The sequence below is a fragment of the Toxorhynchites rutilus genome, chromosome 3 (genome assembly GCF_029784135.1).
Source record: "Toxorhynchites rutilus septentrionalis strain SRP chromosome 3, ASM2978413v1, whole genome shotgun sequence".
Taxonomy (NCBI): Eukaryota; Metazoa; Arthropoda; class Insecta; order Diptera; family Culicidae; genus Toxorhynchites; species Toxorhynchites rutilus.
Genome location: NC_073746.1, coordinates 325,013,012 through 325,031,154, shown reverse-complemented (window position 1 = coordinate 325,031,154; position 18,143 = coordinate 325,013,012). Strand labels below are relative to the sequence as shown.

General features: G+C 36.3%; 2 protein-coding genes across 4 annotated transcripts in view; both read right to left on the bottom strand.

Moving 5' to 3' along the window:
* The window catches only part of LOC129779694 (high affinity cGMP-specific 3',5'-cyclic phosphodiesterase 9A), a 446,325-nt gene that overhangs the window by 104,423 nt on the left and 323,759 nt on the right, over positions 1-18,143 (bottom strand). The window lies entirely within an intron of this gene.
* Positions 2,241-3,572, bottom strand: LOC129774530 (uncharacterized). Its single transcript, XM_055778279.1, has 2 exons — positions 3,567-3,572; positions 2,241-3,506 (listed from the first exon to the last, which is right to left on the bottom strand). Exons 1-2 carry the CDS (start codon positions 3,570-3,572, stop codon positions 2,241-2,243), a joined length of 1,272 nt encoding a protein of 423 aa, XP_055634254.1.

The following is an 18,143-nucleotide window of genomic DNA, read 5'->3' as shown; positions in this document are numbered from 1 at the left end:
CCGATCCATCATTTCCATCATGAAATGATCCGAGCTAAAAGATTTCCGAACCACTTATATGTCGTTCGCTGAGAATCTGCAATCTGATGGTAAAAGTTGAAACTTTCATATGTAAATTTGGATCTGAAATCTTTGTTTGTAATTTAAAATCCGAATTTCTGAATTGAATAAGTATAAAGCACAAGATTCAAATATTGAATCGAAATCCAGAAGCTGAATCTAGTAATTTAATTGGAATTGGAACCCACAATACGAAATCCGTGTCTGGAACAGGGATCTGGTTCTGTACTTGTATCACATATCAATCAATCTAAAATCTAAAATATCTTGACTACAACAACAAGATTCTGGAATCTTAAATTAAGTTTTGTAATCTGTAAATCGGAATCCTCAACCAAGACCAAATTTGTGAGAAATTGTGATATTAGGAAATATAAATATGTGAATATGTGAATATGAATATGTGAAATATGTGAATCATATGTTCAAATCTGGAATTCTGAATGTGAATTTATATTTTTGAATTAGGCATATATCTAAATTTGAAAACCGAGATATCAAAATCATGAATCAAATATCTGAACTCTAGATATTAATTTGAAGTCAATCTGAAATTCTGAGTTTGAAATCCGAATTTTCGAGCTCTATGAGTTTTCCCTGGTACATGTTGCCAGAATCCAGTTATAAATTAGTTGATAAATTCTGATTCAGTCATAATCAGAATTTATCAACTAATTTATAACTGGATTCTGGCAACATGTACCAGGGAAAACTCATAGAGCTCGAAAATTTGGGATGTTGACTATAACTTTCGTTTTTTTTCTTAGCATAGGTTTTTATCGAAAAATTGCTTTCAACGGAAAAAAATCTCATGGTGAGAATAAGAATTGAACATTAAGCTATTATGCGAATAATCTAACTCTGAAGCTAACCACTTGACTGTGAATGTAACTGTTCCAGTCATGTAACGTTACATTAAATGAATAAATTCAAAAAAAATAGATAAACAGTCATTCCATGTCAAACCGATATAGTGGTTCTCAGATTTTCGTCAAATATGGTAATTTTGTTCTTTATCGCAAAACATTAGACTCGTATTTTTTTTTTTTTATTAGGGTGCCCATTTCCATTTTAGGGTGGTCCGAAAAATCGTTTTTCCCCTTTTATCCAAAAATGACTTTTTTCCAAAAACTCATAATATTTGAACTACTGAACCGATTTAGATGATCAACATATTAAATTGAAGTCAATAAGCTAATCTTCTTTGAAACAAATATCACACTTGTGAGAAGTTTGGATTCTAGTCGCATAGTCGCAATAATAACTGAAAAACGAAAAATAACAGCTCCCTCATCTCTGGATATATTATGTAAAAAAATCTCAGCTTTCCATAAAAAATATAAAAAAAATATAGCGCTCTCTTTCTTCAACCGAGAAAACTATGAAAAACTAACTCAATCAATATTTAAAAAAACGAAAATCCAAATTTTGTAATATTGTGTAATATTGTTTCACAGAAAACTAACTCATAAGCCTCAATTTGTTATGTAGAATATCTGAATTAATCCAGTAGTTCAAAAGTTATGATTTTTGTAGTGGAATAAGGGGGAAAATTGTTTTTTTCGAACCATCGGTCAACTATAAAAATCATATCTCGAAAACGAAAAAAAGCCTCTCTAATATCGTGATATGTTATGTAAACAATCCTCAGCTTTCAAGAAACAATATAAAAAATATAGTGCCCTCTAGTCCAATGCCATGAAAACAAGAAAAAACGACTACAATCAATAATTACGAAAGTAAAATCCATTTTTTGCGCGCTCCACGTTTTTGAATGAAAGACTAGCTCATTGACTTCAATTTGATATATTGATCATCTAAATCGTAAAAAAAGTAATTTTGGGGAAAAATTAGAAAAAAAATATTTTTCGGACCACCCTAAAATGGAAATGGACATTCTAATAAAAAAAATGGTTCTATTGTTTTGCGATAAAGATCGAAATTACCACTTTTGACGAAAATTTGAGAAGCACTATATCGGTTTGGCATGCAATGGCTGTATATATATATATATATATATATATATATATATATATATATACAGCCATTGCATGCCAAACCGAGATCGACATATATATATATATATATATATATATAGAAAGAAAAGTTCAAAAATCGACAGTCTTCCATTCACTTTTAATGTTACAAATTTATTCAACAATCAATTAACGACAAATCATTCACCAATGCTTCTGGTGTCCGTTGACATACACTGGAGCGTGCTTCTCGTCATGAACTGCGTGCGCTTTCGACACTTCAATGTATTCCTTCTGAACGACTGGGACTTCCACCGGATAGGGAACATGTACTGGCCGATCGATATGCACTGGTACCTTCTTTTCGACGTACACTGGTCGATCGACATGTACTGGAACCTTCACTGGGTATGGGACCGGGCGATCCACATGAACTGGGACACGCTTCTCGACCTCGACTGGGTATGGAACTGGGCGATCGACGTGAACTGGGACTCTGTTTTCAACATAAACTGGGACCTTCTTTTCCACTGGGTAAGGAACCGGACGATCGACATGAACTGGAACGCGCTTCTCAACCTCAACCGGGTATGGAACGGGACGGTCAACGTGCACTGGAACTCGCTTCTCGACTTCCACTGGGTATGGGCGATCAACGTGAACTGGGTATGGTACTTTCACCTCGACTGGGTATGGACGATCAACATGGACCTTCTTTTCAACTTCAACTGGATATGGAACTGGGCGGTCAACATGCACTGGTACCTTCTTCACAACCTCGACCGGGTATGGAACTTCAACTGGAACTTCCTTTTCCACATAAACCTTTTTCTCGACTGGATATGGAACCTTCACTTCGACTGGATAAGGAACGTGAACTGGAACCTTTTTTTCTACATGAACTGGGTATGGCACCTTCACCTCAACCGGGTATGGACGATCAACATGAACCTTCTTCTCGACGTACACTGGATAAGGAACTGGTCGATCGACGTGCACTGGAACCTTCTTTTCGATGTAGACCTTCTTTTCCACCGGATAGGGGACCTTCACTTCAACTGGATAGGGACGATCGACATGAACTTTCTTTTCAACATACACCGGACGATCGACTGGATAAGGAACGGGACGGTCGACGTGAACCTTCTTCTCAACGTGCACTGGGTATGGGACCTTCACTTCTACTGGGTACGGACGATCGACATGAACTGGAACCTTCACCGGGTATGGAACTGGTCGATCCACATGCACTGGAACATGCTTCTCAACCTCAACCGGATACGGGACTGGGACCTTCTTGGTGACTGTGTGGGTTAGATGCTGGATCTCGTGATGACCATGATGGTGTCCATATTCCATTCCGCTGAAATCATTTCCCAGCTCCCAGAGACCGCGCTTTTGCTTCTTCGAGGACTCATCAACTGCCGCACAGGATGCAATGGCCAGAGCCACTGACAGCACTACGAACGCCTGCAAAAAAAAAAGTTTCGATATTTAATTACATAAATAATTAAACTGTGACCGTCTTACCTTCATCTTCGATGCAACCGTTGATTGAACTGCGCTCCACTGATTTTCAGTGACTGGTAACTAACGGGGTGAGATGATCACCAGTGAATGATACCTTTCGATTGGTCTCTGCCACTTTTTATATGTTTCACTTGTTTCCGTGCGCATCGATATCAATGTTGTTTTTTTTGTTTTTCGGAGCGGCAATATGATTTCACTTAAAGTTACAAGGGGGGAAAATCGGTTTTTATTGCCGATGCTTCGATTAGACAGCTAATATGACGGCAGCTTTGAGTTAACAAATCGCTGCAGATTGATTCCCATTAAGCTTTAGTTTCACAATCCGATTTAAAAAGTCGAATATGATATCAATGTTGGCGGATAACACCTTAGTTTGATCATTCTTCTTGAATGGCGTTTACGTTCCCTGTGGAACTTTTGCCGTCTCAACGTTTGCATTAACTAGCGTCATTTATTAATACTTAGTCGAGATTTCTAAAGCCAAATAACACGTCTTGAATGTATTCCGAGGGGCAAGCTCTAGAATACGCGTGACCACAGTACAAATCGAAGGAAATTTCTTTGACGAAAAATCCCCCGGGAATCGAACTCGAACAACCGGCATGATAATGTGAGACGCTAATCACTCGGCCACGGGTGCACTAGTTCGATCATACTTTTGACAATATTCTACTTTCAGGAAATGTTTTTATACAACTTTCTAGAAAGAGAACAACTTCGAACACGAAAATTACTACATTAATTGGAGGTTGCTTGTTCGATTAGATAAACAAAATTGAAAACATATTTTAAATAGATTATTAATTGGTTTTATTTACACGCATAGTGTACGAAATCATTCTCAGCGGTAAAAGAAATGTGAGAGTGTTTTCGAATAATTTGAATTTTGTTGCCTGGGAAATTTAATCAAATTTAATCATATTTTCAATAAATCTATATACTGTGATTCTGTGAAATCATAGTTTGAATCACTTTGTAGCAAGGCTTCTCGGTAACCGAATACTTTCAATGTATTCAACGATCAGTGAAAGTAGAAATAAAAATACACATGGAGAAATGTGTATAAAATATTCTTTAAATTTTGGAGAATCAACCGTCTTATTGTTCTTCTTCACCAATATTATGATGATTGCAATGGATGGGAAAATTGTCATCATCGGAAAATATATTAATTTTGACTTGAACCTTAAATTTTGGGCTATATCTATTAGGTGTGCAAATAATTTCACGCTGTTTCATTACTTCGCTGTATTTTCTTGTGAAAAAATTTGTTACAAATGAATCATATTAAATATTGCCCATCGCGAGCTAGTTAAGTAGCTAATAAAAATAATAAAACAATCTCTTCATATTCAAAAACGATACAAACCATTGTTACAACAAGCAACTGAACAGAAACCAATCGAATATAAACGAATTTTCATGCCAACTCGTCTTAGGAGTTGGCAGCACCTTCTCAGATAGCAGTGCAACGTTGTGAGGGTCATTTAAGCATCTTTGCAATACTTGAAATATTAAAAAAATTAGACTTCCAAAGGGCCAAAGCTTTTTTACAAAAAATTATGACTCAAAAATCATAACACCTTATTGGTCAAAAAATGAAATGTGAAAAAATGTTTTAATTTTCATAAAAATTTCGAAAAAAATTACACTGAAAAAAAATGGTTTAAAAATTTGAAATTCATTTTTCTCAACATTTTTTTTCTTTAATTCTCGAAAAAATTATATGAATAGTCCTTACAATTTCAACAAGTTATCCATAAATCGGAAGATTGGTCCTTTCACAGCGAAAAAGTTTTTCTAAGAGGAACTTTTCCATGTTTTCTTCGAAAAAATTACAACTAATTCTAATTTTGCTGAAATTAAAGATAGTGATGTGTATTCGACAAAGTTTTAGATCTTATGAAAATATGAGCTTTTGCCAAAGATTTCAGATCCAAATTTACATATGAAAGTTTCAACTTTTACCATCAGATTGCAGATTCTCAGCGAACGACATATAAGTGGTTCGGAAATCTTTTAGCTCGGATCATTTCATGATGGAAATGATGGATCGGAGTAACACTGGATCTTTTTTCTAGGTTAACCAGGTCAGGGTAGTGAGATGATTTTTTTGAATGTGAATGAATGAACGAAAAATGTTATTTACATGAAAAATACCTTCAAATGTTATGGTATGTTTTCTACTATAAATACAATCGAACCAAAACATCGCTCTCCTTTGACAGATTACTGTTTGGCAGCCTGTTTCGTTTGCAAATAAATTTGAGTGCATTTGAACAAAAATATAGAAAATATACAACCTAATGTTTCCAGCGCTTTATCAGATACAAAACAAACATTCAGGATAAAATGTGTTTAAAATAAAATTGTTCGCAATAAAATAAAAACAAAAACAATAAAAGAGCCTATTGTTATTATAACTAACTAGTTTTTGAGATGAAATCATTATTCTCGTTACCTAAAACAACATTCTACAATCAAACTATTACTTGTTAACGATGACTTAAAAAACATATTGTATTGGTAGGAAGGGCTGATGAGAAGTTTGGCCACCCCTGCTATAGCGGATATAGCATCAGATTTTTCATTTATAACGAGAGACTGACTAACATCTGTGAGCATGGATCAATTGGATCAGGATCATGGATCAGATGTTGAAACGGAGGAACTTGTATCAGAGGTGGAAGTGTTTAAGACGCAGATGAAGGACCAATTCCCTGACCTGAACTCCTAAATGCATTCAGGCATCTTGAACATTATTCTCAGATATTCTCTCGATGCATTTTATCCTAACATCGAGACGACGCTACGGATTTCGTGTGAACGAAGTTTCAACAAGCTTAGATTGATTGAAAATTATCTGCGTTCTAAAATAAGCCAAGGCCGACTCAATGGTTTGGCAATTCATTCGAACGAGAACGAATCGCTAAGACTGATTTTGAGGCAATTTTGGACCATTTTCCTTCAGCTAAAGTACGCGAGGCGAAGCAGGTAATGCTATTTCTAGCTAAATTCGATTCTAAATTCGAATAAACTGCTCAAAGTGAACTTTGATATAAGTGAGTAGTTTTCCTCATATTCATACAAAATATCAAAATCGCAAAACTAGTGAAAAACCGAAAAAAGTGGTACTTTTTGGGACGCCATTTTCATCGTTTGCCGGGTGCGCTGTCTACCCTCACTACGCCGCTGTTCGAAGATTCAAGTTCTATTTATTGATGGCAGTAAATTATTACGTTGCTGTTTTTGAGATCTCAATTTTTCATTTCTTTAAAATTTTTTGATTAACGATTTTTGTTGAAAAAAAACAGTATTTTTATTCAAATTTACGCCATTTTGGCCATTTTTCGAATTTCCAAAAACCGCTTTGTAACAATTTTAATAATTAATTTTACATGCTGAAAAAATCAGTCAGATCACTAGATTCTGAGATACACGTACCACTAGCTAGGAACTGTTGTTCCACGCGCTCAGCTGCCAACAGCCATCCAAAAAAAAAAAAAATATCTTTAAATATACCTTAACTAATCATCAAAATGTCTCTACACCTAACTTTAATTTCTACATCGGAAAAAAAATCTTGAAGAGTCGTTATTCTTCGACCTTTCAGAGTAGGGTCCCCTTCAATTTCGGAAAATTTTGGAACTCGGCCCAACGAGTGCCCGCGTTTGTACAGTCTTTCCTGTTAGGTTTTAGTAGTTCACAGAGACCGTATTGGATTCTTGCCATTTTGCTATTTAGTGTAATTTCATTCTTTTACTTCCAGATTATTACATTATTGAAACTTTTCATTATGGTGTGGTTCTAAAGAGAGCCTTTCAGTTTTATTGGTGAGTACTGATTGTTCACTCCATCAATGGTACAATTCAGTGATGATGGCAGAAGCATGGTAAATAATCGTTGGATGGTGCATATCACGATAAAAGGTGGAATGAGATATACTGAAAATTGCCCTCTGTGACCCTAGACGAGATGGCTACTGCTTTCAGTATGGATATTATAGTGAAAAGTTTATATGAAGGGTTAATGAATAGTTTCTCCGTTGGAATTTGCGTGTCAAACCAATTGAAAACGTAAATAAATGTGTGAACCCGAATTTATTTTTTTCTTGTCGTATAATTCTTCCCTGGGCGGAAACGAGCCTACAAAAAGACAGCTCCAATCAAACGATCCATTCTCGCCAGAGGATCCGATTTACACATTTGCCACTGCTGCTGTCGATGGGCAGTAGGGATGTTATTATTTTCTGGGATCCTTTCATTTGTGGTGAAATTGCTCCACGGCTCGAAATAGACTGACTGTTCTCCGTTCCCTTCCGTTTTTGTATTAAGAGCAATAGGCGTTTGAAATTGGACATTTTTCATGATGCGGTCGATTTACGTTTTTCAATGTGTACCCCTAATATGTTCCCGAAAGACGTAATCCTACGTCAAAAAATGGTTATACAGCCATTCTATGCCAAACCGATATAGTGGTTCCCGGATTTCCGTGAAACGTGGTAGTTTTGTTTCTTATCGCAAAATATTACACCCGTATTTTTTATGTTTTTATCAAGGTGTCCATTTCCATTCTAGGGTGGTCCGAAAAATATTTTTTTTCTCTCTTTTCCTTTGAACTGCTGGACCGATTCCGATTTTCGGTATATCAAACTAAAGCCAATTAGCTAGTCAGTTTACGTGGCGTTGGACTAGAAGGCGGTATATATTTATATATATATATATATATATATATATATATATATATATATATATATATATATATATATATATATATATATATATATATATATATATATATATATAAATGGAGTGATGTCTATCTGTCTGTCTGATTCTTATAGACTCGGAAACTACTGAACCGATCGACATGAAAATTGGTATATAGGGGTTTTTGGGGCCGGGGAAGGTTTTCGTGATATTTTGTGACCCCTCCCCCTCTCTAAGGGGGGGCTGCCATACAAATGAAACACAAATTTCTGCATTACTCGGAAATTAACCAAGCAACGAAACCAAAGTTGGCATGTAAAAGTTTTAGGGTGCAATAAATGTTGGTTAGATACCCCTCCCCCCTCTCTTAGGGGTGGCTGCCATACAAATAAAACACAAATTTCTGCATTACTCGAGAATTAATCAAGTAAATAGGCGGGACGAAGTTTGCCGGGTTAGCTAGTATATATATATATATATATATATATATATATATATATATATATATATATAAATGGAGTGATGTCTTTCTGTCTTTCTGTCTGTATGATTCTTATGTACTCGGAAACTACTGAACCGATCTGTCTTACACCTGTCTTACACAAATTACTGCATTACTCGGCAAATAATAAAAAAAACCAAACCAGATTTCACATGTGGAGGTTTTAGGGGGCAATAAATTTTTCTATGGTGGTTAGACACTCCTCCCCCTCTCTAAGGGGGGGCTGCCAAACTAATGAAGCATAAATATCTGAATAACTCAAGAACTAATCAAGCAAACAGAACCAAAGTGAGCATGTGAGGATTTTACGGTGCAGTAAATGTTTATATGGTGGATAGACACTCCTCCCCTCTCTTCAAGGGGGGACTACCATACAAATGAAACACAAATTTCTGCACTACTCGGAAATTAGTCAAGCAAACGAAACTAAAGTTGGCATGTGAAGGTTTTAGTGTACAATTAATGTTTCTATGGTAGTTAGACACTCCTCCCCCTCTCTAAGGGGAGGCTGCCATACAAATGAAACACAAATTTCTGCATTACTCAGGAATTTATCAAGCAGACGAAACCAAAGTTGGCATGTGAAGGTTTTAGTGTGCACAAAATGTTTCTATGGTGGTTTGACACTCCTTCCCCCTCTTCAAGGGGGGTTAGGGGGTTGGTACCATACAAATGAAACACAAATTTCTGCACTACTCGGAAATTAGTCAAGCAAACGAAACTAAAGTTGACATGTGAAGATTTTGGGGGACACGAAATGTTTCTATGGGAGTTAGACACTCCTCCCCTCTCTCTAAGGGATGGCTGCCATACAAATAAAACCCAAACTTCTGCATAACTCGAGCAATAATCAAGCAAATTGAGCCAAATTTGGGATGTGAGGGTTTTTGGGTACGAGAAATGTTTCTATGATGGTCTGGCACCCCTCCCTCCTCTGGAAAGGAGAGGGGGTTCCATAAAAATAATACACATATTTCAACCAAACATGACAATTGCGAATTTTCGGTCGGAAAACTCTGAAAAAATGGAAAAGTTCGAAAAATTCAATTCGCATATGTTCTACAATTACATATTGACAAGCGTTATTAGTCCATTTGATGTTTGCGCTAACGAAATTGATCTTCGTTCGAAAGTGGAAAGAGAACGTGGATGTGATAACGAAAAATAAATTTTGAGCGAAACGAAGTTTGCCGGGTCAGCTAGTATAATATAATATAGCACTTTGAATAGAAATAACATCATCGCAAATCCATTCTTAACGGCCTGACCGCTCCTTCCCGTCCATCCTGGTGTTTACAAGGATGTGGCCAGTCTAGTTAAAGGCTATTTAAAGTTCGAATCACCGAAACGTGTGCCTGAATTGCTACACCCAAGCACCATTAATTGTGTTCTCAGAGCAACTTCGCTGGTTTAAGATAATCACGCAACTACAAAATATACAGTCTACCCAAGAACCACCGATGATGCCCGGATGGCCGAGAGAATCTTTCTGTGACTACCATCTGCATCAACATAGAAAAGCGCAAAGTGTTCCGCATCTCTCGGCCCAATCGATTTCAACATTAAACCATCCCGATAGCCAGCAATCTCTCGATTAAATTTAATCCCAATGTGCGATAAATTCACTGATTACCATATAGATACACTGTTGGCAACACCAACCCGAAACGATATAGTAGTGTCATAACGGATTGCCACCGGATCCTCGGCGTGGGATGGGTGTGTGTGCCTATATATATTCCAGCGGATGAGCATGACGACAAAGCTAATTTAGATCACCAACCAAACCATCTCACTTTGGCTAGTGGTTGCGTTGAAGCGCATCACGTCGAGCATTTGGAAAACCGAAATGCGGAAACCCAGCTGCGGACGAGCGGAGCTTGATGGAGAGTAATCACATTGAATTTGAAACGTCGGTGCTTCGAACGGTGATTGAGTGGACAGAGCTGTTGAATTTTAACGCCAATCCGAATGAAGCTTGAAGGTTGGGAAATTTCATCGAATTTTTTGAAAGAAAATTTATGAAACTTTCTGTTTTCCTTCTTCCATACATATAACGGTGTAAACTTTTAACAGCTTGCTGAAAAATCTTCTTATCATATTAGGGCAATGGCCCATTGCCGCTGGAGGCTGTTCCTGACGAGCAACTTTGTTGACCGGGGTTGGCCGACCGTTCTCCGGTGTGACCGTCGCCCTAATTGCACACGGTGCGAGTCTCAGATGTTGAGGACAGGATGAAAAACTCCGTCCCCGGGGGTAGCACGCGCCAATAAAATATCCCTCTTTGTGAACTCCGACTTCCGTTTCGGGCAGATTTTTTTTTCTCGCTGTTTCTCCTCGCTAAAAGCTTCGGCGCGAATAGGCAGGCACCTAACTCAATTTGCTAGCCGTTTCCTTCCATCGTCATCACCGTTGTTGTTTCCGTCTGCAGTTTAGGAACGTCGCGCGAAAATGCTCTGATTGGGGCCGCCATCTCACGAAAATGGTATCGACATTCGGGTCAGGGTCAACAACAAGAATAACCCCAAAGTGGTTCCGTTGAACTGCCACGCTTTCATGCCTCCATACAGCTATGGGGTTCTTAGGCGGAGAACAGAGAATACACCACGATGGGATCAGGTCCATTTATAAGCATCATTAGGTGGGAAAAATTATCAGTTATTTGGTTCTCGTTTTCTGTGAATGATGCGGAACAGTTATGGTTACACTTTTACTTAGAATATTTATTTGATACGGATAATTTGATTTTCATTTTTAATTTTGTCCCTGAAGATGTGTTTTTTCCCCCTGTAGATGTATCGTCATTTTGTACAGCAATAAAAAGACGTCTCTAATGTTGCTAATTTATATATTTCAACCTAATTAGTTCTGCAGAACACTATTCGTTAATTTAACATCTACCATCATTAAAGTTAAATTCATTTCTTTTGTGAAACTACTTATTAAAATCCACCACTTTTTGCTTTGCGTTTTGTTTATCTTTGCTTCATATAAACTGAGTGTCAAACTCAGCTTCGATGTCCTGAATTGACTACGATGAACCTGAGACGAGACATGACAATAGGGGGCCGATTCCGGACCACTTTTTCTGTCAAACTCGGACCAGTCGGACCACCAACTCGCCTTCTCATTGGCTAATGAGTAAAATAATTAACAAAGATAAATATACAAAAATGGGATTTCCAACATTTTCACAGTGTTGCCAAATATATTCAAAATTGAATAATTGTTGCATTCACATTTCAATTTAGCGATAATTTCTATAATGGATTTTTTTTGTATATTTTCGTTTCTATTACGTCCGGTGTTCAGTTCCCGAAGAGAAGGAAACATTGCATCGGAATTTCCACCCTCCATCTTTTCGGGATTCTTTTGCCATCTAGCATAGCATAATAGCAGCGACCTAACAGAGAAGAGCATTCAATTATTTTCCAACCGTAAAGCAGTTAGCAATATAATTATAATCTAATAACAAATAACAACCAAGGCAACTTGAATAAACCATACATGCCTACAGAAAAAAAACCTGAATAAACGCTATGTTATTATTTGGGAATGTATGATTTTATCAATATTTCAGTACTGTTAGTATTTGAACGATATCAAAGTTAAATTATAAGGCCTTATTTCCGTATACACTCCACGGTAAAAACGAATTGAAGTTTATCCGCGATGACAGAGATACGGTGTCGATATCTGGAAACGAAATAAGCTTTTAACAAGTCTTACTACTCGGCCCGAAGGCACTTTTAAATTGTTAAAACCTGAATGAAAATTTTTACTTGGCGTTATTTATTTACTTGAAGAACGTCTTTCTCACCCTAACTTGACCTGTTTTCTATATACTTTCCGATATTCTCACTAAAACTACTCATTATAATATAAAATTATCTTCAGATACAATTTTTGTGCGAGATTATTTTACCAAATGAAGAAAGCAAAGTTTCCCATTCACAATCAACACTAATATGATACGGAGAAGTTAATTTTCATTCATAATTTCTATTTGAAGAGTGTTCATTCTACCTGAAAACCCATCATTTTCTCTAACTCGTAAAACGAAATTTAATGGCGTGTCGTCCATTCCGTTTTCATCTTGAAGTGTAAACGGTAAGGCCCGTCATCTCTTGATAAATAAAATGAACTTTGAATTTAATTCATATATTTCAACATATCATACTCCTACTATCAAATCTACGTTTTCTAGTTTTCTTTATATCTTCACATTTGATTTTTTGTATACCAAAATAACAGGAAAATACTTATTGTTTAAAATATGTCATATTCGGTTGGAAGATTAATACAAAAAAAATTATGCAACTCAGAAAATACATGATACGAAGAACACATGTTTTTTTCATGGGAAAATAATCTTCCGAAATTTTATAACATTTGGCAACCTTCACATCTCGCTTCCCTGTTATCTAGCACTTGGTCGAAGAAAATGCAGAAAGAAGAGTAAGAAGCCAGTTGCCACGTCTTGTCTTAGCGATGAACGATTGTACACATCGTAACCAACTTCACGATACAACCAATGCAACGTGACATTTGGTACAGAAAGGTAGCCATTGAAATCGTTCTTGAACTGATAGATTAGATAATTATTGGAAGAAGTTTATCCGTTTGAGTGCGAAGCAAAATATGCAAACAAACGAATGAGTTTGGGTATTTTTATAAAAGCTTTAGCTTTTCATGTGCCATTTTTTAAATCCATCGAAAAATGGATGAACAATATGCGATAGAATCTAGACTTTATCAAGCTGTACCCCCAACATGTTCCCGAAAGACAAAATCCTGTGTTAAAAGGTGCTCCCCGTAGTAACAAGAGGTTAACACGTTAACGCGTTGACTGCCACGTTAGTCACCGGTGACACCGAGTTTTCGCTCAGGCTGCATCAGTCACTGGTGACTGACAGAATAACATATGATAATAAAGGTAACTCATATAAGCATATAAGCTTTTAAGCATTCCCTTTCGAACAAATATACCTTCCACTACGATAAGGAATGATGGTCTTAATACATTTAAATATTTCTGTAGAGTTACTATAAAACCGTGGCACGCAACGTGTTAAAAGAATCGGACAATTATCATATAGTGAATTACAAGACAAAAATTGAATGCAGGTATTTCCATGCGATAATTGTAATTGAATTGATGCTTAAATTATAATCTAAGAATTATATAGGTTTAAAAAATGTTAATTACATTCAGATCCGGGTAGCGAGTGTTTAGTAGTTCTAAACATAAGTTGTGATTTACATACGATATGTAAAAATGAGAGAGCGAAAAATTGTATTGTAAATTCTAGGAGAATTTTAACCGTTTCCCAAGCGGTCCTCAAATATACCGATTAAATTTCCGGAAATTCCTTTCACTCTGTTGTCGAAGCAATACTAACATTTATTAGATACTGAAAATTCTCAGCTTATGGTCGTTTTCGAATGTTTTTCGGTTCTTTTTAACCTAGAAGCGCGTTTTAACCTAAAAGAGTGAATAATGTTCGACTGCAATGCTTGAATTAATTAAGTTGTGTGGTAAATTTTTATGGTATAATGTTATGTAAAAAAATATACATTATATCAATTTTTTTCCACTTTTCGGGATGAACTTTCTCAGAAAATAATTTTCTGATGTTTAAATTGTTTGGATGTTGCAGTACATAACAAATAGTACTTAATGCAAAGTGGATCAATATGATAAAATAGTGGGCAAAAATATTTTCTATGTATTTGAAATTTTCGTTTCACGGTGTTTGTGTTGCTATTCGCTCGATTTCGATGAAATTATACTCGAAAAAATTGATAGAACTGAGAATATATTATAAACTATATATGATAACGCTAGGGTACCGATTGCCATATATTTAATACCGACCCTACGTAGAAAAAATATTTTTTCTGAACATTTTTTTTCTCAAATTTGGCTTCAAACTATATTTATAATCCCATTTTTAAAACCCCATCCACTATTTTTAATCGTGATTTCAGTATGTTTGTGTAAACAACATTCAAATAATTTAAACGTCGCACGGAATTATAGAAATTCATCAAATCACACTTTATCGTGGTAGGCGATTGCACAGTGACGCGAGAAATTGTGATTTGAAGAAAAAAAACAACAATCTGGAATTCATCGTTGACACACACCATGCATACGACTCTCTCAATCTTTTTCTTCAATGGCACTAACGTTCCCAACGTAAGCCTTCTCATCTTAATACTACTTGCGCTATTTTTTATTAATACTCAGTTGAGATTTCTTAACCAAGCAATGCGCTCTAGAACAGAATATGTATGACTATGAAGACTATGACTATGCACAGTCATAAGGGTCTCTTTGGCGAAAAATACCCCAGTCGTTCTGAAGGAACAAAACGGATATTGCATGATTACTAAACAACTAGACCTGACAGGTACTTCATTTATTATGAACATCATTTCTCATTTTGAATTAATATTAATGAACACGCGGTTAAAGGATGCGAAACAAACAAGAGAATGTGTTCGATGAAATGATCATATGATGATTCGACATGGTCAGAACAACTCCATTCTACGACGTCATGAGCTGTACCAACAATTCAGAATCAACATGTACGCGAAGGTAGAGAGCGAACGACTGCGATTCTTACGACACAATCAACAAAAGCGGCGTGAGGAAGAATTCATTCGCTTGCGAGACGCTATCATGAGCATCACCGACACAGCCTTTGCTATTGCCAGACCAAAACGTAATCCGTTGCCATAACATTACAGCGGGTGTTCGGTCCCGCATATTGCGAGATGTATTCGGAAGAGTAGAAGAAGCGAGGATTACCTGATACACACATTTTTAGTTGAATTAGTTGAGAAAACACCCCCTGAGGACATCGATAGTATAATTTTCCAGTAATTCTAGATCTGATACTGATCATCATCTCATCCGTATTGAGAAATCCGATCGAGTCAGAATTTTCCGAACGAATAACAAATTTACATTCTGTAAACGGTACGACTCAAGTCCGATCGAGTTGTGCAACTGTGGCAAGCTTGCCACGCAATTCGACATAAAAATAATAGATATAGCGAAAATACTAATGGATTTTTGGGGCATGTTTTTGAGAAATAAGCTATGCACTTACACACTTACAATACATTAGCTATGTTTTTTTTGAATACTCAATATATTCAACAGCAATAATTTATATGACAGCACAACATTCGTCGGGTCAGCTAGTAAGTTTATAAAATCACGAATAAAAAGCAATTAATTTGAGAAATATATTAAAATCGATTTAAGATAATGAAATATCTTCAGATCGAAAATATAACTTGATGAGTAAAGTCCTGTATTATTTTATAAACTTGTAATGTTTTTGTTTACCATTTTTTTCATGTTGATCCACTTTGTAATAAGTAATATTTGTTTGCAACATTCAAAACTTATACAATAACTATTAACCACATCACTTCATTAATTCAAGAATAGAAGTCGAAAATTGTTTACTTTTTTAGAAAAAAAAAGTTGAAAAGTCTCGAGAAACATTCGACAATGACCAAAAGTTGAGAATTTTCAGTAAATTTTCTCTAAATTTTCTCTATTTTGGCGCACTGTGTAATAAACTTAAATAGTTGTCCGCTGTAATATATGACATATATAAAAAAACAAAAATACTTTTTTGAGAAATTGAGTTTTAAGGGGGGACCCCTGTCTGGAAGATCGTGTTATTGTTTAAGATATATTTGTAGATGTATTTTCCATTTTTTGAGTACACGAATAATGACTATGACGCTGTTGACAGCTGGATGCGTAGATGCTGTCTGAAAATCGGTACCTTGCTGGTGGTATCTGCTCTGAAGCAACGGAGTGTCGCAGAACGAATTCCAATGAACATTTTGAAACTTTAGGACAATACCTAAAGTGTTACATAGAGGTTTTTGAAAATTCGAAAAAATTAAATTAGATATTTTTCACGGAGAAAAAAATTTCATCTAAATCGGTCGAGTAGATCCTGAGATATCGATACCACCAGTTGGAATAACATGGTTTCAAGAAAAACTTAAAAATTCATACAGCAATACTATTTCCCTTGAGGTGACTTCATACTTTTGGCTGACTTTCCAACGAAATGAAATATCGAAAAATTCTTTTAAGACAACATTTCTAAGTTACGGGGGTCTCCGTAGCCACATTGGTTGCGCGTTCGCTTAGTAAGCGATCGATCGTGAGTTCAAAACACAGGGCCCTCATTGATCATCTTTGTGTTGTTACAGAATAATTACGTCCACGCAACAATCATCAGCGATGGAGATCGATCCACGGTCGAAATAAGATCGATTCATCGATACAACTGCTCTGCTCTGCAAGACACATCGGGCTGTTATTCTATAAATAACTCAACACTGATCAATCAACTGTCTCCGCTGTTCGGTCTAACTGGATAATGGAAGAACAGAAGGAAAACTCCAACGCCGAAAAAATTGGCAACTGTGTAATGTGCTAATTATAGATATGATAAACATGTGACATGTACACGATTTAAATTCGGCTCTGTTACAGCTAAAATGATAAAGAGCCTAAAATAAACAAAAGGGATAAAAAACATTTCTAAGGGTATAAGCTTTCCAAAAATGCAAAAAACAAAAATTCTTTTTTTTTCTATTTTCCAGATCGGGATCCCCCCTTAAGACATTGCCGTTTCTAAAATATATTTAAAAAAAATTCAAACAATTTCTGTTTGGGTCCTGTTTTGACGTAGGACTACGTCTAACCGGAAGATATAGGGGGTGAAATGGAAATCTAGGCACTGAACAAGTAGGAAAAAATGCAAGATTTGGAACGCTTATTACTCGAACATTTCTCAATAGATCGCAAAGGTTTTTGCATCAATTGATAGGAAATATATCTACGCATCTATCATAACGAATAACATTTCATTTTTCTTGAGATAAATAATTAAATAATTGTGAAATATCAAGCATTGTCAAAATGCACTATGTGCCCATTTTTGATTGGTCCATTTTGTGCTCCTCAAATAGTACCGACCAAAACGGGCAACCAGAGCAGCAGCGAAATAGAATGAAGCACGATTGGAAAGGAAAAAGAAAAAAATGAACGGAACATTGGTCGCAGTCTCACACATGCGTAATTCTCGAGCCAGCCAGTCAGCTTAAAAATCCCCGCTCCGCTGCCGCAACGATCATTCTCATTCAAACCGTACACCACATCGGTTCGCATCACAACACATCAACAAACCAACCCAAGCAGCCATGTCTGGACATGGTAAAGGAGGAAAAGTGAAGGGAAAGGCAAAATCCCGCTCGAACCGTGTTGATCTGGAGTTCCCCGCAAGGGTAGCTAGGCCGAGCGCGTTAGTACCAGTG